The 22071-nt window shown below is 34.8% G+C and overlaps 1 protein-coding gene across 1 annotated transcript in view; it reads right to left on the reverse strand.

Moving 5' to 3' along the window:
• Positions 1 to 15628: 15628 nt before the first annotated feature.
• The window catches only part of RERG (RAS like estrogen regulated growth inhibitor), a 92111-nt gene continuing 85668 nt past the window's right edge, over positions 15629 to 22071 (reverse strand). The window contains exons 3-4 of the mRNA XM_015589998.2: positions 17630 to 17703; positions 15629 to 16058 (exon numbers count right to left, since the gene is read on the reverse strand). Coding sequence (XP_015445484.1) covers positions 15651 to 16058; positions 17630 to 17703 — 482 coding nt within the window. The 3' untranslated portion in view covers positions 15629 to 15650. The remainder of the gene's footprint in view (positions 16059 to 17629; positions 17704 to 22071) is intronic.

Genomic DNA, 22071 nt, shown 5'->3' on the forward strand with positions numbered 1-22071 from the left:
GAACTCTCAAGAAATGTGAGATTTTAACACTGAAGGAAATGGAGAGCCAGAGAAGTTAGGTAGACTAAAGCTCACGCAGATGGGAGCAAAGTCAAAGCTAAGACTGGGCTCTCAACTCTTAAACTAGCATAATTTCCTCTATGTAAGTACTTTCCATTGCTCAAATATACAAAAATTCTCAGTAGAAATATTTGCATGAGAACTAGATAAAGCTAATTTCCAGCTGTTTGAAAAGCTAATGTAACCCTACAAAATACTCAAATGAACATTTTGTGAATGTGCCTGAATTATTAGAGATGATTCTTCTCCATCTGTTAAAATCCTATTAACCTATAAAGAACCAGCTTTGTATTCTCTACAGACAGAATTGATCTAAATGAAAACAAACATGAACGTGGTACCTAAACTCTGCAGAGACCAATTAAATCTATCTCTGGAGAATGAGGACAAAAGCTGTTACTGAGAGGGCATGAATATTTGTTTATTAGGGCTGCCAGAACAAAGTACCACAGACCGGGGGGCTTAAACAACAGAAGTTTATTTTTGTACAGTTCTAGAGCTTAGAGGTATGAGATCAAGGTATCTTCAGGCTTGATTTCTTCTGAGGTTTCTCTTCTTGGCTCGCAAATGGCCACCTTCTTGCTATATGCTCACATGGTCATCCTTCTGTCTGTGTTGTCTGTCTCCTAATCTCTCCTTGTAATGATGTCAGTCATAGATTAGCCATCCCCCATCCACCAATAACCTCAGTTTACCTTAATTCCCTTTTCAAAGACCCTACTTCCAAACAAAGTCACATTCTGAGGTACTTGAGTAAAGACTTCAGCACATGAATTTAGGGGGACACAATTCAGCTCATGACAACATGCATGGGTTAGAAGTCCTACTTCATGAGATTTCTGGGCTGTTTAAATGCACTGCATGCTTGGGAATGTTCGGAACAAACTTCATATTGTTCCTAATTGTACTAATAACAGGTTGAGTCTTGAAGGTAGTCTCTATTCGAAGTTGAGCCCAGAGCCACGAAGCACTATGGGATGTTGGAAACATACAGGACTTTCCAATAGCAAAGGCAGCTCTTTCAACTGGTATTTATATGAGTAATTTAACTGTTCCGAATCCTACTTTTCTTATCTGAAAAATAGGGATAACATCTATCTTATCAGTTATTTTTATAGACTATGACAATATTTGAAGTGATTAATATAGTGACAGAGAGCAATATCCAAATATTAGTAAAAATAAGATTCTAGTCCTCCCTCTGCCACTTACTAACTGTATACCTGTATTCATTTCCTATGGCTGCTATGACAAATTACCAAAAACTTAGTGACTTAAAACAATACTACTTTATTGGTTCTGTAGGTCAGAAGCCTGACATGATTCTCATTGGGCTGAAATCAGAGTGTCCATGGGCTGCCTTTCTTTCTGGAGGCTCTAATGGGAGAATATATTTCCTTGTCCTCTTGAGCTGCTGAAGGCTGCTTGCATTTCTTGGCTCATGGTTCCCTTCTTCCATCTTCAAAGCCAGCAATAGTGGGTCTAGTCAACATCTCTCTGACTCAGTTTCTGTTGTCATGTATCTTTCTCTGAGGTGAGCCAGGGAAGAGTCTCTGCTTTAAGGACATACCTGATTAGATTGGACCCACCTAGACAATCCAGGATAATTTCCCCATCTCAAGGTACTCTACTTAATTGTATCTGCCAGGTCCCTTTTGCCAAATAAGGTGACATATTCACAGGTTCACAATAATGAAGGCCATTATTCTGCCTGCCACAGTATCCTTGAACATATTTTCTCTGAGACAATTCTTTAACAATAAAATGGAGTTATTACTGTTACTGTCATTACCTTGTGTGGTTTGTTGTAAACATTTAATACATGATACTAAACATGATAAATACTAAGAATAATGCTATTTTCTAAAATTCCTGAAAGTCACACTTATTGAGCTGGTTCTAAGATAAACTGATGATATAATTTGGGAGTACATCTATTTTTTTTTTTTTTTTTTGGTATATTACTTTTCCCCCATGGCACGTTGAGGCCAGTCCTACTTTCCTACTCAGTGCATGGGAAATAAGGAGCTGTTTATTATGTATTATACTTTAATCTATTATATTCATACAATGTAAAATAGCAGTTTAGAATTTAGGTTTACCAGCCGAAGATATCAGGATTTAACCCTTGCTTTGCTGAGTGACCTTAGGAAAGTTTTACCTTGTATATACCTCCATTTTCCCACCTGTTAAATGGTGGTAATATCTACCATATTATCAACTTATAGGTTGAATTTGAGGATTAAACAAAATAATGCATGAAATACATTTATCATAATGTCTAGTGCACATGAGGCATTAAATATTTATTAACTTTCGTGATATTGTGTCTTCAGCTTTCCAGATGGCTGATATGAAGAAAATGAGAAAAAGAAATAATTTAGATTGTTAATAATTAGTGAAAATATGCTTTTTCTTTACTATGTAAAGAGGCGAAGACATTTATAGGAAGCAAAAATAGTGAGCAATTTAAAAATGTAAACAGTTTCCAGGTATCTCCCTACCAAAGATGGTTTTAGCTTTCTCTCTGTAGTCAGTTTCTTTCTTGTTATTGCTCCTCAGAAGAAAGGTCTGTCACCTTTAGATTGGTTCTCTGAGCTTTTCTAATGCAGAATCTGGAGAAATAGGCAAATGGGAGGAGAAAGGGTGAGGTGGTGTTATTTTGGGGCAGGGTGGGGAGGATTTGAGCAGAAATGTACCAGAGGAACTATAGTAGGAGTAAAAAGGACAAAGATTTTTTAAAAAGTATTATTATAAGTTATGTATTCACTTTAAAATATTAAGAAATACAATTGAGAAGTGATTATTTTGAAATTAGGTCTTAGTTATGAACCTATTCATATCCTGTACAGAAAACTGTGATAGGTTAGAGATACTGAGAGAGGATGAGAGGGAGAGAGAAAGGAAAAGAAAGAGAGAAAGAGACCCTGAAAGAAAGAGTAAATTTGAATAGGGAAAGGGAGGGACATGTAAGACAAACTGCTTATTTCAGATTTCTGACAGGTCACACCCCGCAGTGTGAGTTGGTTGTGTCCGTACTCAACTACTCAGGGTTCACATTTAAGGTCATATTTTAGGCAAGGCAAGACCACAGATCAATTTGCTAACCTCAGATTTTAAAGTCGTAACTACTGGGTTATTTTGGGTCCCATGGAAACAAATAACTGCCTTAACTAACCAGACATTTTTAAGCTGGTGGTTTTGGCTCTGTAGTCACAACTAGAATTGAGGAGGGATCAAAACCAAGCTTTGACTGAGACTGAGTGAATGCAGACGTGCCATTTATAAAAAGTGACGTTTTCAGCTTGGACAAGGATCACAGATTACCCGTTCCCAAATTTCAAATTTTGGCTTGGTATTGGGCTATAATCCTAGTCCTGATACGTTGTTCCTTCCCCCTACCCCTCAACTGTTTTCTGGAAATGTTAGTTTTCATCCAGAGATTGAACGTGTCCAGGTAGCTGATGTCAGATGTTTTTTATTTATGGAATAGAACCTGGTTTGATTTTTTAAAAGTCCCTAATCATATCATCAGAAGCTCATTAATATAGAAAGTAGAAGTTGTAATAACTAAAAATCAGGTGAACTACAATTTTTTCACTTTCAATTTAATACAACTACTCCAAACAATACCAAGGTTTTAGAAGATCCTGTCCTTTGAGCTATTGAAATCAAAATCAAAACAAGGCATGACTCCTATAGTTAAATGATGATCTGGTTCATGAGACTGACAAAAACATAAATCACCACAGCACAAGTTAAAGAGTGATCGTTATAAGCCAAGTAATGTGTGAGAACAAAGAAGGAAAAGGAAAAAGGTCAGTAGTTCACTGAAAAGGAGATATTTAAGCTGAAACTTTAAGATTAAATAGTATTTATTTTTCTTACTGTCTATAGTTTATTTTTCTTATCCTAAAAGTTACACATGTGTAGGTTATTTGGCAGACCAAAACTAGTGCTCTATAACCCAGTAAAAACAATACAAGCATTTAATCTTTTTTTCTTTTTATGCATAGTTCTTACATATTTTACACATCTCATGGTTGAAATTTATCTATATAATTTATTTTCCACTTATCTTTTAAAAAATATCATGTGCACTTTCCCATGTTTTCAAAACTTTGTCAATAATAATGCAATGTCTATATAATGTATTTGCCTATAATATAATTTTTCAAAATCCTTTATAATTGGATATGTAAGTGGTTTCTTTTTTTGTTTTTTTGTTTGCTTTTTTTATTGTTATGATGTTACTTAACTATGCTATTAATATCTTTGATCTTACATCTTTGCTGCATTTTTTATTTCCTTAAAATCGTTTTCTAGAAATGGATTCTTCAATGTAAACACTTGAAGGTATAATACGGCAGATACAGAAATAGTATTCCAGGTACAGGTAGCAGCATAATCATAGGCAGGCTATTTCCCCAGTTGTAAAAAATAACTGCAGAAAAGTAAACTTCATCTGGAAAGAAGACTGTGAACATAGAGGTCATTTTCCACATAGACTGTATGTTAATATGTGAGTATAGCGTTCTTTGCATATGAAAAATAAAAAATAAAACAGACGTCTGCAAGCATGTTTTTTTTAATTTTTAAAATTAGTTTCAAGTATACAGTGCATTGGTTAGACATTTATATAGTTTATAAAATGATCCCTCTAATTGCTCCTTCTCTTGCAAGCATGTTTTAAGCTATAAACGACATTGTGAATCCCTGAATAGTATTATGCAGAGATAAGATGTCTCTGAAGGAGAGAAAGAGGAATTTTATAGTCTATGTGGACAGAGACATGAAAATTATAAGTAAAAAGTGATCTTAAGATGGGATGGGGAATCTGTTAGTTGCATAACTTGCTAATAGAAAGAATCCAGATAGCTAAACACAGAATATTTAGAGATCCTGATTCAAAAATCACAAGAAAAAAGAGTGAATGAGGAAGTTACTGAACAAATAAAATTCACACAGAGAATCTAAAAAGGATCTTATTTTTCTAGGAATGAAATAGCGGGAAGAGGAGATGTGGATGACAACCCAAGAATGGGCCTTGAGGTAGTTCTTTTGGTGAGAATAGCGGGATCACCGAAACAACCTTAGGGAGAATTTCTAGAGACTTCTATAAGGAGCTGAGGTTGGCTGCTGGTGACATAAAACCACTTCAAATCTTATAGGGGTATCTCTTCTCAGGTCAGAAAATACCCATGTGCACCAATCCATCCACAAAAAAATGGAGAATTGAGAGTCCTTACCTACCAGCTGCTGCTGGCCATGAGAGAAAAACACCAGGCCAGGCCGTATTCTTTAGGGAAAAATGATCCTTTTTTTATCCGTGGGTGACAACGGCAAAGAGAAACACATGCACCAACACACCAGCAGTTTCATATGGAACTCCATTTTGTTTGCTTCAGTGGTTTAGAAACAAAACAAAACAAACAAACAAACAAAAACACAGAGCTCTAGATCCTCATTCTCCTGAACTAAAGCCACTCTTCTTATAGGGAAACTACTACATATCTTCTAGGTAGAGCTGGTCTCTCCAGCCGGTTGAGCAATTACAGTACTCAGCCTACTGATCACGGTGAATGGTTTAAAAATGAATCTAATACCCACATTAGGATGATCAAGGTCTGTGGGTATTTTCTCAGCAGAAAATTTCACCAAAACTTTCTCTTTTCCTGGGCTGACCAGTTGCTCCTTTTTTTCCTGTTGTATGGATAGAGAGACAGAATCTTATTGTACTTTACACTCCCTGGATCTATCCATGCCTGAAGCCTTTATCCCAACCTTCCCAATCATGCTTAAGCCAGATTGCATAGTTTCTGTCAGCTACAACTGAAAATATACTGACTAATACACATCACGTATTTCTTATGTGCCCTAGAAATGAGTTTGTTAAAGAAGAGGCAATATTTATTTGGAAGACTCTCTAGCGAAGGAAGAAAGTGAAATACATCCTACTCCCTCTTGAGATATTTGGCTCGAGTTCCTGAGAATCCCCATGATAGATGAACTTGCCCTAGACAAGTTCAGGGATGTCAAGTAATGAAAACAAGATTAGATGGTCAAATACACTTATGAGTATTTATTAAGTTCACAAAAATCAAACAAATTAAACATCGAGTGAACAAAATGTTATTGATTTTTAAAGTAATCTTTAGTGAGGGTGAGGAAGGAGCTTACAGGTGTGGCAGCAGGAGGATCTGTAAGACCCTGAAGAGAACACGGAGGAAGCGAGGCTTCAAGACAAACAATATGCTCCCCATCACACCACCGAAAGAGGAAGTGATTAGGGGAGCTGCTCAACGATACTATGACCCTTGTTGATGGAAGAGCAGCCATTTCTAGAGAAAAGACAAGATACATGACAGTTTTCTTAAGAGTTAAGAAGAAAATGGGTTGACCTTGAATGAGAAAAGTTTCTTCCTGGAATACAACTATGACTGGTGGGAGCAAAAACCCTTTGAGGAGGATGTGAATTTGGGATATAATAAGAGAAACATCACCTCCAAATTAGATCTAAAAAGGCAGTATGATAGATGGGCTGAACTTGACCAGCTCCTTCACTTTGGGAAGAAGTCAGCCGAATTTCTGGACTTCTGTGATTCGGAGAAGCAGATGAGCCAGTCCATATAGCAGAAATGAAAAGGATGAGGCTGGCTCGGGAATTCTGACAGGGGAAGAGGAAAAAGAACTTGAAAACTTGGCTGTGATAAATTTGGAACTAGAGAAAACAGCTGAGTTCATTGGTAACCTAGGGGGCTGATAGTCGTCGTAATGAAGGGCAGTGTTAAGAAGCAGCTCTCATAGTATCTATTTCCCACCATGGCATGAAAGACACCATTTATTTACCTCAAGGCCAGAAGTAGAATTTATTATTATTAAATGTTTGACGCAATTGGAATTATCTTTAATTTTTTCCAGAATGCTATTGAAAATAAGAATACCATGACTTGTAGCATATTCTTTCTAACAAAATAGACATATTATCATGCTTATGACAATGACTGTGTTACCATCGTTGAAAAAATGTTTGTGTCAGTTTAAAATAATAAAATATTTATCTGAGGAAAAAGTAAGCTTTAGTATAATTTAGATTTTATGACTTCGAACCACTGATATCTAGATCCACGATCCTTCCAATGTTGCTGAGTAATCAGATGCTTGAGATGAAAAAAGCTTCAGATAACTTTGTAATTATTTCCTTATGCGTTTCCCAACATCCAGGTTAAAAATTTTTCACTCTTCCCTTGAGAACTTCAGGCTATAGCACAAATTACCATCCTCTCTAGGCAGGATTCATCCTCAGCACCTCCTCACAAACTTTTTTTCTTTGAGCAGGGTAAATTGCAGAAGTCCTTATCCTTGTTCTGAAATCACTGAGGTCGTTTAGCAGTTTATCCGCAGGCTACTGGGAGGAGTGGCTTCTTGGGATGCTGCCTTAGGCATCGGAAGTTAATATATGTCTCTCCTTCCCCCATGCCTTAGATGCATTTCCGCTCAAATTAAGTGAGGGCTGCCCATTAATGGAGCCTGAGACATTGATGCCAAGGCTATTTCGAGACAATATTTGTTCTGGATAGAAAATAACAAGATGATTACAAAGACTTTGGTATTCAGGTGCACAATGTTGGCCTCAGTTCTTTATACCATTTTAGTTAAACAAATGTTGTAAAGTTGGAGGTGAGACACTTCATTAGAAACTCAGTTTCATCCCTTCTGTAGGAGCTATACAAATTAGCCAGGTGCTTCAGTTGAAGCTCTTATAATTCTAAGAACATTGGAGAACCTAGGCTCCTGAACAGTAGTTTGAAGATCTGGCATATCCCTTTGTAATGTAGCAGAAAATTAACAATTTAGAGATACTTCTCACCCTACAAGATTCATAGATCCTTTGGAAAATAGATACTTGATGTATTTGATATAGGTTTCTGGTTCTATCTCTTTGATCCTGAAAAAGAGATTGTCATGCTTTGATATATACAATCATCACTTAGGCAGCTTGTTAAAATGCAGATTTCTGAGCTCTACTCCCATATATTCTGGTTTAGTAGGTTTGGAGTGGGTCCAGGATTTAAATTTTAAACAAGTGTCCCAGATGAGGCTACTGAGTATTCCATGGGCTGTATTTTGAGAAACATTGCCATAGGGAATACAGTGCTCAACTGTGTCAGGATAGCCTGGAGATTCCTACAACCCCCAGCTGTGTAGAGATGGGATATGATGTTTTCCTATTAATGTGCTCGTAATAGATTTTGACCAAGATGGTCCCAGGAGAAAGGGCTATTTAGTTATGGGTTTGAATTCTTCCCATCATGATTTACCCTTGACTCTCTAGAAAGAACTTGATTTGCAATATGAAAGTAACACCTGGGGGTTGGCAGTCCACAGTGTAGCTTAGTTTTGGGCAAAGCAGAATTCAGATATAGCAGTATGGTTTGTGGGCTGGTGCCCATTACCTAAGTTGGTGAGAAAAGTTCCAATCTGCTTTAATTGCTTGTGATGTTTTATGGTCACGATCAGATCATTTATCAGCATCTTACAGTGGCCCAGTATAATTTCTGTTCTCCACTCTGAGTTGTGATTTTAATGGATCATTTCTGATCAAGGTGGTACCTGGAAACAGGATATTGATTCACTGTTAATTTTGACTGGGAAGATAACCACAGTAGTATATCTCTTGGCTTTTATTATTATTATTATTTTGTCATTTTCCTCAAGAAATCTGTATAAGTAGTGCTTTGACTGTTTTGTTCTCACGTATTCTTTGATTGTATTCCTTTTCTCCCATAAAAGCTTTCATTTGGTGCTCTGGTTGATTTTGTGCATAATGCTTACTATTAACTAGGAATTAGGGTAATAAAGCTAAGCTAGCAAACTAGAGACCTACTTTTTACAAAAAGTCAATATGGATGTGAAATGTCCCAATTTGTCATAGAAAAATAGTTTGGAAAAGATTGTGTAGATAATTAAATCTCAGTTTGCCTGTTCTATTTTTTCTCAAGGTCCAATTGAATATGTTGGCTGAAAAAACTAGAGAAGTAAATTTTAAATTCAAGTTGTAATTTATTTGGCTGGATGTCCCTTCTCCTGAGAGAAGTGGAGGACTAGCACATTACTAATTTGGCTGTGGTAGCTGAGTTTATTATATGTTTATACTGCTGACTTAAATACTTTATACAGAAAAAATGTAGCAACAGACAAGCGTTGCTCTTTAATCTACAAAATATGCCCTGTTTTTAGCTTGGCACTAAAACCGAGCAGGTGGCATCACTTTATATAGTAGATGAAGCCTGGAAAATGTGTTTGTAAATTGAATTTTTATTAAAAAAAATAACGTACTGAATTTTCTGGATGGGAATAATTTTTAAGGGGAATTCTGTAATGATTGTTTTTTAAGGTAGAGTTAGCAATTCTTTATATAAGTTCAATTCTAATGTTTCAATTTAAAAACAGTACAGTATATCAGGAGCCAGGAGAATGTAACGTAGGCATCAAAAGACATGAGTTCCAATCCCATTGCTATTTCATTACTTTGCTATAGAATTAAGGAGATTGTATTAGGTGATTTCTAAGGACACATTTACATCTAAAATTCAGGATTCTAATTTCAATTTTTCAGTGACTGGATTTGTACAAAATAAGGGAGGATTTAGACTCAAAGATGTAAAAATATTCTAAAGCTGCATCATCCAGTACAGCAGCCACTAGCCACATGTAACGATTGAGCTCTCGCAATATGTTTGATCCAAACTGAGATGCCCTGTGAGTGTAAAGTACACACTAGATTCTAAAGACAGTAAAAAAATTGTGAAACATTTCATAAATTAATACTTTTTATAGTGGGTTAAATAAAACATTAAAATAAATTCTGTTTCTTTTTTACTTTAAATGAAAGCCTTTTAACTTCAGTAATTTAAATTTAGGTAATTAATAATAATTTAATAATTTAAAACAGAAAATTTTAACTTCTATATATATTAGGTAGCTCTACTCCAAAAGGATAGCATATCCTACAAAAGAACCCTCCTGAAGAGCAAAGAATCCTCCATCACGGGTGTTATTCAAGGCAAACCTTGATGACGTAGAAGAAATTCTTTGAAGAAAAGGTGAAAACATTATTCCTAAAATAAGTTCACAGAACACTAGTACTGTGTGATGCTTTACCATAGCCCAGTGAGTTTGGCAACGTGGTGCTACTAAACCCCTCTTACTGATGAATACAATTCATTAGCATAATGAAGTTCAGAGAAGTCATGCAATAATGAAATCTGCTTTTCTTGCATTAATCTATTGTTTCCCAAATTCAAATAGAACTTTTTTTTTTTTTTTAGTGATAACTAATAGCACTCTATAGGCTCAAAAAAGTTACTTTGGGAAATGCTGGTGAATTAGATAATCACCAAGTCCCTTTTGTCTGTTTTGTATTTTGAAACAATTTATAGGAACTCATCTCCTATAAATTGTACTTGTTTCATGCTCTTTTTAAAAAAAATTCTTCCTTTAGTCTATGCAAAATATTTTCCTTCACTTTTCTAAGCTATTTGAAACATCACCAATTACATATGTTTGTGTTATCAATCATTTTCTTTTAAAAATTCCTAATTTGCCCCACTCCCCAAAGAAAGTATATAAGCAAGGGTTCAAGTGATGCAGGAGTGGGGAGAAGTGGGGACCAGTATATGTGAGAGAGATAAAGGAGAGGTGCAAGGATGCCGAAAATATATCTCTCCTTTTTGAAACGTGCTATGTTATGGGTTAAATAGGTTACTATGGACTAGTTGGAAAACCTAAATATGATTTATAACTTTGTTTTCCAGAGAAATTGCATTCAGCATTCCAAAAGCCAATTTAAAAGCAAATATTAGACACATAAATTATATAGATTGACTCAGAAGCTCAGGAAATAGAGGAAATCAATATCCTGTATTTGTTTCAATGTCCTACCTTGCTTTTCGCAATAAGCCTTTTGCTTCCCCAAGCAGTGAGAAGATGAAGAGGATGACAGGACCAAAGTTTTTATGACACTGTTTATAGATCTCATAAATCATAAAGGAACACCAAGAAGGCATCATCAAGCAGTTCCCTAGGTTACTAAACAATGAGGTTTTTATTCTTAAAAATACTCTTTCATAGAATAAATAAATAAATTTTAATTTTACTGATTGATTAGTTTTAGAAAATGCACTTAGTCATGTAACTACCACAACACTCATGATACAGGATATTTATATCACCTTAGAAAGTTTCCTTGAGCCTCTCTGTGGTCTATTCCCACTTGTTACCTTCAGATTCTGGTGACTACAGATTTGTTTTTACTATTGTTTTCTTTTTTTAGAATTTTGTACAGATGGAATATTATCATTTGCAGTATCTTGTGTCTGGCTTCTTTTATTTAGCATACTGCTTTGAAAATCATTCAATACTTTGCCTTTTTTTTTATTGTTTAATAGTATTTCATGGTGAAGATACACCATAATTTGTTTGTTCATTCACTCACTGATGGAAAGTTGAGTTGCTGCCAGTTTTTTGGCAATTATAAATAAAGCTACTATAAATGTTAGCAGACAAGTCTTTACGTGAACATAGATTTTCATTTGTCTTAGGACATACTTAGGAACAGTGTTGCTGAGTTGTATGTTAAATATATGTTTAACTTTATAATTAACTGCCAGACTGTTTTACAAAACGACTGTATCATTTTTCCTTACTGCCAATGTATGAGAGTTCCAGGATATAGATATCCTCACTGACGTGAGTATTGTCATTTTGAATTTTAGTCATTATACTGGGTGTGTACTGGTAGTACATTGTGGTTTAAATTTGCATTTCTCTAATGTCTAATGATGTTGAGAAATTTTTATGTAATTATTTGCTATTTGCATATCTTCTTTGATGAATTATCTACTCAAAACTTTTGCCCAATATTTTAACCATATTATGTTATTGAGTTCTAAGAGTTATATACTCTGGATATATATTCTTGATGAGATATGTTTTTCCACATATTTTTCTCCCAGCTTGGCTTGCTGTTGCATTTTCTTAGCCTTTTAAATGAAAAATTTTTAATTTTGCTTTTATTTGTGCTTATTGTGTTCTAACAGATCCTTGCCTGATTCAAGGTCACGAAGATTTTCTCCTATTTTCTTATGGAAGTTTTATAGTTTTAGCTCTTATATTTAGGTCAATGATCCATTTGGAATTAATTTTTATATATGATGTGATGTATGGGTTGATGTTTATTTGTTTTGCAGGTGGATATGAAATTGTGTCAGCATTATTTGTTGAAAAGAATAAAAGAATATTCATTTCCCATTGAATTTTCTTGGTGTTTTTGTCAAAAATCAATCGAAAAGCACATTTTTACTCATTATTAATAATCTAAATTACTTCCCTTTTCCATTTTCTTCATATCAGCCATCTGGAAAGCTGAAGACACAATGTGACAAAAGTGTGGTTCTGCTTCTGGTCTTTCTATTCTGTTCCATAGATCTATATGTTTCTTCTCAAACCAACATGCTGTCTTGATTAGTATAGTGTAATATAAAAATAGAACTAAATCTATGGGAATACAGAATTTGCTAAATGTAGCATTTCAAATTTATGGAGAAAATATATTTGTCTTTTTTTTTTTTTTCAGAATCTCCCAAATAGGTTATTGGCTCAGGACAATTGAATTCAACTTTACTCTGATTAAATTTGACCCAATGAACTGGCTACTTTCTTATTATCCTCAAAGTGGGCATAGGCTGTTTCAATAAGAAAACGTGGTTGCTATTACACTTAGAACATAAGATGTTGTGTTTATTTACATATATGTAAGTATTACACATTTTATTTAAAAGGGAGGTTCCAAATTATGGACTCCTTCCCTCAGTGCTGTGAGGCATATGAGTACAAACACAATATTTAGAAACGGAATCTTTTGAATCTTAAAAGAAAAGGAAAGCAGCTACAAACAACAAGCATCGGTAGTGGTAGTGTGGTGATAAAAACCCATCATTAATACTCAAGATTACACAGGTTTCCATCATTAAAATACTGTTTAAAAAACCACAACTGTTTATAACTTTCATTTGCGGAAAAGCCTAGCTAGTGCATGAGAGCAATCTTATGTTCTTCTGTGATTACCAGTAGGGACTTAAGTCAGTGGTTCTATGATTTTTTAACAGGTCTGGATTTGTATGCATATGTCTAGGGAAGTTGCTGGTATAGGTGACTATGAATTTCACTTCCTTAGTATTTGACCCAAGATGACAACCATTTATTTCATCATGTCTCTTTAGGAATTAAAGAGACTGTGACTAGAGAAGATAGTAACATTTAAAAAGTAATTTTACTCTGCTTTCATTTTCCCTCCCCTCTCTAAATGAACATTACTGAAAATTAATCACAGTTAAGTTACCTATTTGGTTTTTTAATATATATTTACCTAAATTTAGTGCAGTTTTAATGTTTGCCTTTTTTTCTTACTTCTAAAGCGCTTATTCTTTTTCTTTCTTTTAATTCCTTCCCACTGTTCTCCCTTTTCTTTTTTTCTTGAAGAATGATATATGTGGCTCTTTAAACTGCTTTTAATTACCATACTTACCATCATTTTTTGTCTCCATATTTTGGTTTCATGCTATTCCTTTTGCTTAGAATATTTTCACCATTTTTTTTTCCGAATAACTTCCATATATATTTCAAGGTCAGCTCAGACACAATCATATGAACTAACTTGTGTCAAGTTATATGTCCAGCTTATATATAGATACTTGTTAATGAATGAAAGAAAGCATAATGCAACCAAGTCTTTTCTAAACTTTCTCTTTCCTGTGTCTTCATCCCCATAGATCAAGAACAAGAGCCATATCTCAGTCTATTAATATTCTGTGGATATCAGTATGGGCTCCAGGGTCTGATTTTGCCTTTCTGGGTAAAACTCTGTTTCTACCCACTAAATAGCTGCGTAAACTTATTTTTTCTTGTGACGCAATATCTTCACCACTACAACTGTAGTCATAATACTATCTCTTGTATAAGATTATTGTGAAGATTTGATGAGATAATACAGAAAGTGCCTAAAATAGCACCTAACCACTCCAAAAATAGTAGCTGTTACTATCAACTGGAGCTTATTTTTTTGTATCACATTCACTGATTTGTCAACTCTTAAAATTACAAGCATTTCATGTTATCACAAAAAAGATCATCCTAATGTGAGAGAATGTGAAAATTATGCTTTTTATTATATTTGCATAAAATAGTCAGTTACACCAAGTTGTCCAAATGCATTGTTGAATTAAAGCCTCCAACTTTTACAAATTTTTATACATATATCTATGTATTTATAAATACACACATATGTAAAAGATATATATTTTCTTCTAAAATAAAGTGCCCAAATCTTGATATATGGGGGCATAATAAGGAAAAAAGAATCATAAAGTTTTATTAGTTATAGACTGTATTTTCACAATATAAGAATCTTTTTTTCACACACATTTACTTAGATAAAGTGAACTTTAATCATCCATTCTTTTCTGAATTCTCCTAAATGAATTAATTTGTCCAAAATGTTAGAAGTCATATAATCAACTTAATGATAAAGAGGCTAATTTTTCTTCCTATGTCTGGCACAGAGCCTTGGCTCCCCAATATAAGAGTAGTTAAGCTTCATATTTAATTTTCCCGCTTTTTGTATACGTGCTGCTGAAGCAAGCACAATTTTCCTGCTTTTTGGACTGTTGTCTTTCTGCGAAGATGATAAGCAGAGAGAGAAATGAATCAGTCATCTCTAATTCTAAATACTTCATTAGCATTCAGTAAAGTCAGGGTTTGGTGAAAAGATTCCTAATGTCTTTACATCACCCTAGGTTTGGTAAGAAAGGGACTAGCAGGATCTGAATTGAGGGGTCCTGCTGCCTCTGTTGTAATTAAATCTTGTTGGAACTATAGAAGAAGAATTAGATTGCAATGATCGATAGATCTTTGAGAGAACCAACTCAAATTGAAATGGAATTCTCTTACACAGTGGAAAACCTTGTGAGAACATGTTTGAATTTAAGAACAAAACAAGGGTTAAAGAAAAAACTAGACAATTTAAGACAATTCAGAAAAATCTTTGCTTGAAATAGGAACGAGGGTTCTATTCCCTGCTCCAATATTTCAGCAACAATTCCTGTGTTTTTACCGTATTTTCTATTATCTGAGACTTCTAAAGTGATCATTTGTAGTCTTTGCCAAGAAATGAAATTTTAAAATGCCTTCGAAAAGACTTCAACCTACTGAAGCAAGGTGAAGATGCCTAAAAATAGCTTAATATGAACCCAGCTACTTCAGAATCTCTGGTGATTACACATTCAAACCGCAATAAAGTGTATTTTATCCAAGCAGGAAAGGGAATAATTATCAGCACTGAAACTGCATAAAACACTTTGTAATTTCTCAACATACAAGAGGCTGGAAACAAGAGGAAGCCCAGACATTTCCCACAGTCAGAACAAGAAATAGAATATTTTCATTTGAGGGATTAAAAAGGGAAAAAGGGCAAGAAAGTATTTCCAATTACCTGAACCACTTCAGTTGGGCTTTTGCAGAAACAGAACTGCCTAACTACTGATTTTGGTGAGCATCTTGTTAATGGCTTGCTTGACATGTGTGGTGGAGCTGCGTCGCCTCGTCTTGCCCTGGACCATCCTCCGGCGACGCACCTCTCGACACAGCTCGTAGAATATCTCGGTGATGTTCCCTTCTCCAGTGCAGGCAGAACACTCATAAAAAGCACATGCCAACTCTGTGGCCAACTTCTCTCCTTCTTCTGTACTAACTTGTCTGGAGTGGTCCAAGTCAGCTTTGTTTCCAACCAAGATGAGAGTCACATTCTTGGGCTTTTTAATCTCATCCAGGATGTTCTTAAGTGGCAGCACTTCCTCAAAACTTCCTCGGTCAGTAATGTCATAGACCAGCACAAAGCCTTCCCCCCATCGCATGTGTCCTTCCCTCTGAATGGTGTCTTCCTGTGGGCAAGAAAAAAAATGACAGTCGAAGACCTGGAAGTAGTCTCAATGTATAGACGCTGCTAATGCTAATAGTGATCCCTTAAATACTATTCCTTATATTCAATGTCATTAAAATCTCTTGATAATCTGCCTGTACAAGTTTACCTTTCAATTGGTTTGGAAGAGCAAAATATTTTAGGGAACTAAAAATTTTCTAACTGCATGGTCCTTAACTTTCTGCTTTAAATTTTTTCTTGCCTCATCATTAAATCTTGAATCACAAGAACTACAGAGAAATTATCATCTTAGCTGAGCACATTGCCTCTGAGATGTTTCATCATAATTAAAGAATTGGCAAACAGCTAACAGACAAGTAGACCTTACTCTACCCCTTAGAGATCAGAATTATGGGCACAGTTTAGTAAAATGGTTTAGATTTTATTCATTCATTCATTCATTCATTCCTTTATTTTTGTTTTAATCTCCTCTCTCTTCAGATTATAGACAATTAGCCACCAGGAAAACAGTGAAAAATTATATAGAGTGTCAAACTTAAAGCTAGAGGTTTTTGGCTCCCCCCGCCCCCATCTCAACACTCCCAAAGTATTATGCAGTCCTAGTAATAACAGAAATTCTTTTGAAGTGATTTTCAAAGGGAGTGATCACTCCTTCCTAGGAAGGTAGCATGTGTGATTTGAAAATGCATTGCCTTCACGGGCTCACATTAAGTCTGCAAGTGAGTATTTCCCTGCTGTCTTTTTCTAGAACCAGTTTTGGGTAGAAGGTGAGACCATATATAGGAAAGAGGTGGTGATGAGAAAGAAAAGTGTATAATTAGTTACGAGAACATTTCTTGGATTAAATACTCTAATTTAAGTTTTCTTGGGGGTCATAAGTCACTGAAAAGCACCATGGAATCCTTCAGCTTCCTAATTCTTGGTCCTAGTGGTCATTCCTATCCTTGAGAACTAAACCTATCTATGAACCCATTTGTAATCACAGAACTGATAGAACTCAAAGCAAATTTATAGTAGTTTCCTCTTTAAATAAATTGTTATTGTTCACTGATATGGTTCAAGTTTTCAATAGGATGAAGTGAAGTTCAGAAAGAATATTACAGGAGAGATTCTTAAAGTATTCTGAAAAAAAATTCTGAGGTCATATAAGTTTGGAACATAATATATACTAAATCCCTTAAGGATTCACCTTACACATAAGCATATTAAAGGCTCCAAGAAATTTTCCAGTAAATATACCTGTTCAACTTTATCAAAGCATTATAAAACATTTTTAACCATGAAAATCTATTAATGTCTTGTGATCCCCTGTAAATATAAGTGGGCACTGTATTCTAAATGATATTAAGTGAATGTTAGGACATTCTCAAAACCCTATTAGAGTACTTGGTATTTTATATAAGGATGTATACACCGGTTGTTGCAAATATGTTATATATAAATATTTAGATAATTAAAGAGAAAAGTCTTTAGGCATCATGAGTTAGTTGTAGAAAAGTGTCCTTTGTTGATATTATGCAGATCTCATTTTTATTTGATCCAGAAAATTTTTCAGTTTAACTCCTTATTCACCTGACCAGCAGTATCTAGTATCTCCATGGTGACAACTTCATCATCGATGGTTGCTTGGTGTCGGTAGGTTGATTCTGAAAAAATGAGCAAAAAAAGAAGATAAAAAGGTAAACAAGTGAATGGTTTGATTTGCTCCTTAAAATTACAAATTAGTCACAGGAGTATGTCTAATTTTGTAGCATAAGGGAATGTGCACACTAGGAAGGAATGGATGGATGTGCAAGTATGTGCCGTCTTTGTATTCTTAGAGCCCCCGTAAGTAACAGGTTTTAAAATGAGAGCCACAGATTTTCAGGGTCTAGTATGGGACGGTCTCTTTGCTCATTTTATTCTCCTATGAAGTCAGCTTCCTGATGGTCTCTTCCTTCTAAAATGAGGCCTCCACATCCTAAAATGAGAAAGCGATTCCTACAAAAATGCATTCTACCTTGATACTCCTAAAAATTCAGTTTCTGGAAATCATTGTTAATTACCATTCTTGACAAAATGACACATAAGCAGGAGCTGCTAATTTCTTTCCAGACCTCAACCCTGCAAATGTAATAGACACTAGAAAGAGGTGGAGGGCTATCCATGTGAAAAATGAGCATGTAAAGCTATGAGAAACCCTTGTGGCAGGAGAGGGTGGTTGGACCCCAGTCTTTGGGGGTTGGTGAGAAAAGTAGAGGAGGGCTGGGCAGCATAGATCGGGCATAAAACAAAGCAGAGTTCTTTTGCTCATGTTGCCTCTTCAAGGTAGATAAATGATGATAGCCCAGTACTAGCTGGAGATTGGAAGATATCAGAGTGGTCCCCAAGTTTCACTGGAGTGAGCAGTTAGCAGGTGTAAGAGCTTGGGTGGCTCTGAGTGGTGCCCTCAGCACATGAAATGGAAACCAGAGGTTAAAATAAATACCAATTGGTGCCATTCTGTATGAAAACTAAAATGACTGAAAAGAATTCAACAAATGATTGACTGAGTTGATGAAGGTCACATTGAGGAACTCTCCCAGAAGGTATCAGTAAATGATAAGAAGGAATACGTAAAAGTAAAATATAAGAGGTATAGATAAAAGAAATAGACATGTTATGATCTCTTATAAAACGAGCCTCAAAGAGAGTAAAATACATAAAGAAGTGAAAACATTTGAGGTTGTAATAACTGAGAATTTCCCAGGATGAGAGGCATTGAAAAACTTCAGATCTAAAGGACTAAAAGGACACACGAGAAAAAAAGTCCCATGTCTCAACCCATTACAGCAAAACGCGAGGATAGCAATGACAAAGAGAAAAATTTAAAAAGATCTAAAGAAAAATCATGTCATTTACAAAGGGCATTACTCTCACAAAACTGAATTCAAGATCCCAATGGAGTGAAGCCAATGAATAAAACTACATCTAAAGCAATCCAGAATAATAATTCTAGATAATACCAACATATCATGGAGGAGGTGGAGGAAGAGACCAGAGGCAGGTTATAATGAATTTGTCTTATTCTAGGAGATGACATGATAATAAAAAAGGAGGAAAAAAAAGAGAGCTAAGTATTGAACTCAACAAATTAGAAGAGAAAAATAGAATATATCCAAGAGGATAGGAGGACAGAAGTAAAGGAGAAAACAAGAGAAATTAAGTAAGGTTAACCAAAACAAAGCATGATGCTTGAAAAGATTAATATAAAGGTAGGGAGAGATATAAAAATCTAGCAATACTAACCAGTAATTTAAGAGAGAAGGTGTGATCAAACAAAATTTAGCATAAAAAGAAGACATAACTATGTATTTTGATGAAATAAAAATAAAATATTGTGAACTGTATACAAACATATTTCAAACTCTGATAAATTCTGGGAGAAAAAAAATGCATAGATCGGAGCAATAAGAAATAGAACACTTAACTAGATCATAGCCAGTAGATGCATTTACATGCTAATTGTAGATATCTCCTAATTATAAAATGCAACTGTATCCAATTGACTCTCCAGGAGATTTCTATTAATCATTAAAAAAGGTTTTTTAGAAAATAGAAAAAGGATAGGTACTCAATTCTTTTTATGAGACATTATGCTGACTCTAATAAGAAGTATTACAAGAGTAATAAGAGAAAAATGAAAAGAAGGTTGTAGGCTCATTTCATTCTTAAACATAGATTCAAAACTTCTAAATAAAATATTATTCAATTGAATCCAACAGTTGTAATAAGAAAAGTGCATCATGATCAAGTAGAGTGTATTCCAGAAATGCAAAGAGTAAAGTCTGTCAGTTCAATTTAACACATTAAGGTACTAAAGAGGGGAAAATAATCACATGATTAGCTCTACAGGCAGATGTATAGTAAGATAAAATGTATACAAATTTAAAATATATGCGTACACAGAAAAAATGCTTTTCAAAAATTTATATATATCAGCTAGTGTATACTGCTTACCATTTTAACAAGAATTGTTCTAAATGTGTTACTCATATTAACTCAATCTTCACAAATATCTCATGAAGTATGAATTACCATTAGCTCCATTTTATATGAGGAAACTGAGGCATGACAGCATTAAATAACTTGTCCAAGATCACACAGCGGTAGAGTTGAGATTGGCTTTAGGATTTTAGGCTTTTAACCACTATGGTAAATATCAAACACATTACATTAAATACCAATCAGAAAGAGGAGGGCTATGGTGTCAGAATAGAGGATGCAGGAAAAATAAAGTGAAATAAAGTCTTCACATACATGACATGGTGCCGCAGTAATATGATTAACCTAAGTATTAACTCAGTTAACTCAATTATTTGCACCTAAACTACTCAAATCACTAACCAATAAACAAATCAAATAAACCTAGAAGTTCCTCTCCCATCAGGGTAACCAGTAAGCCCATGCTTTTATTTTTTCCTATCTATGTCATGTTTCTGACTTTCATTTTTTCATCTCATCAACTATTTTACAGTTCTTTTTTGACTACAGCTTTATGTACTTTGCTGTAAATATAATCTACTCAAAATACAAATTGCAGAAAGGAGGCTTAACTAAGAGCATAACTTACTACCTGTCATCAACACTGTATAATAATCATTGCCACAGGCATGGCACATTGCTGCAGTATTTTCTGAAAATTAAAATTAAAAATATGACATTATGTTCAATGTTCAAACAAGTGTATTTTACATTATTGTCTTTTTCCTGAAATATGTAATCCATATCTGGTGTGTACAACGATTCTCAATTCTAGAACATTCCATCCATTACTCTTTTATGTTAAATGGGAGATTATTGTTTTGTGTGATTTAATGCTCTAAAATACCATTTACAGAAACTACTCATCTAAAAGTGTTCTCTCATTTATTTCTTTTTTCATCTTCCGAGTTCCAGCTTGAGGAGGAGAGGCCCAGACAGCAGGACACATGCTAGAATCCATGTCCTTTTTGTTTGTCCTGCCACTGTTCTGAAGTGGCCTTTATGCTGTTTTCCCTTTTGAAGGGACTGGCATCATCAGCTCTGGAGCCTGGAAAACAGAGTTCTGGGCTCTATTCCATCTCTTTGCACCCAAAGTCTGACAGACAGGGACATTTTTCTCTGTTGCTTCCATGATAAATAGGATATGTATTTCAACCACAGAAGACCACAGTAGAAGAAAACAGAATATAATGAAAATTGCATGAAGTTGTGTGATTCGTTGGCTATTCGTTAACTGAAATGAAAACAATGAAATGCAGGAAATGAGGGAATGTCTGCCACAGACATGGCCTCGGGTGGCAGCAGTGATTTCATCTAAGCTAAGTACTGGTTGAATGCCATTCTGAGCATTTTTTTTTTCTTTTGAGTCTCTTCTCTCCCTCATTAGGAACCCTTGACTACATGTAAAACCATGGAAGTGTTGCCTACAGAGGCAAAATGTTGTACATCCATGTGTTAGCTTTTCTAAAGATAATTCTAAAAAAATGTACTTTTTGGAACTAAACTCTGCTATTCATGTAAAAACATTGGAGAAAATGTGTATGTGTTTGGAGGGTAGAAATGCTTTTCATTTTGTTCATGCTACCAGAAAATGGTCATTTTGAGTCTTTTTTATAAAGGATAGGGAGATGATTAAGAGATACTTGTAAATGAAATAAAATGTTATATGCAAGACCAATATTAGTGTCAAGATGGCATCAGGCATATTAAAAATTATACCTAAATTTCACTGTATATGAGACATGTGATTTACAACCTACATTCAGTAACATTTTATAAATAGATATATATTTTGTACACTCTAAGAGAAGTTGATGTTCAAAGGGATGTTGTATATGGTTAATCCTTTCACTAATTCAGCTTTCTTTGCATATTTCAACACATTAATATGGACGTTTGGCCAATACAGTAACAACAGCACTTAGTAATGTTGATTTACGCTAGATTTGAAATTGTACTGACTTGAGTTTTATTGCTGGTCTAACCACAGACTAGCCACATAATTGTGGATA

Source organism: Pteropus alecto, unplaced genomic scaffold (genome assembly GCF_000325575.1).
Source record: "Pteropus alecto unplaced genomic scaffold, ASM32557v1 scaffold103, whole genome shotgun sequence".
Classification (NCBI taxonomy): domain Eukaryota; kingdom Metazoa; phylum Chordata; class Mammalia; order Chiroptera; family Pteropodidae; genus Pteropus; species Pteropus alecto.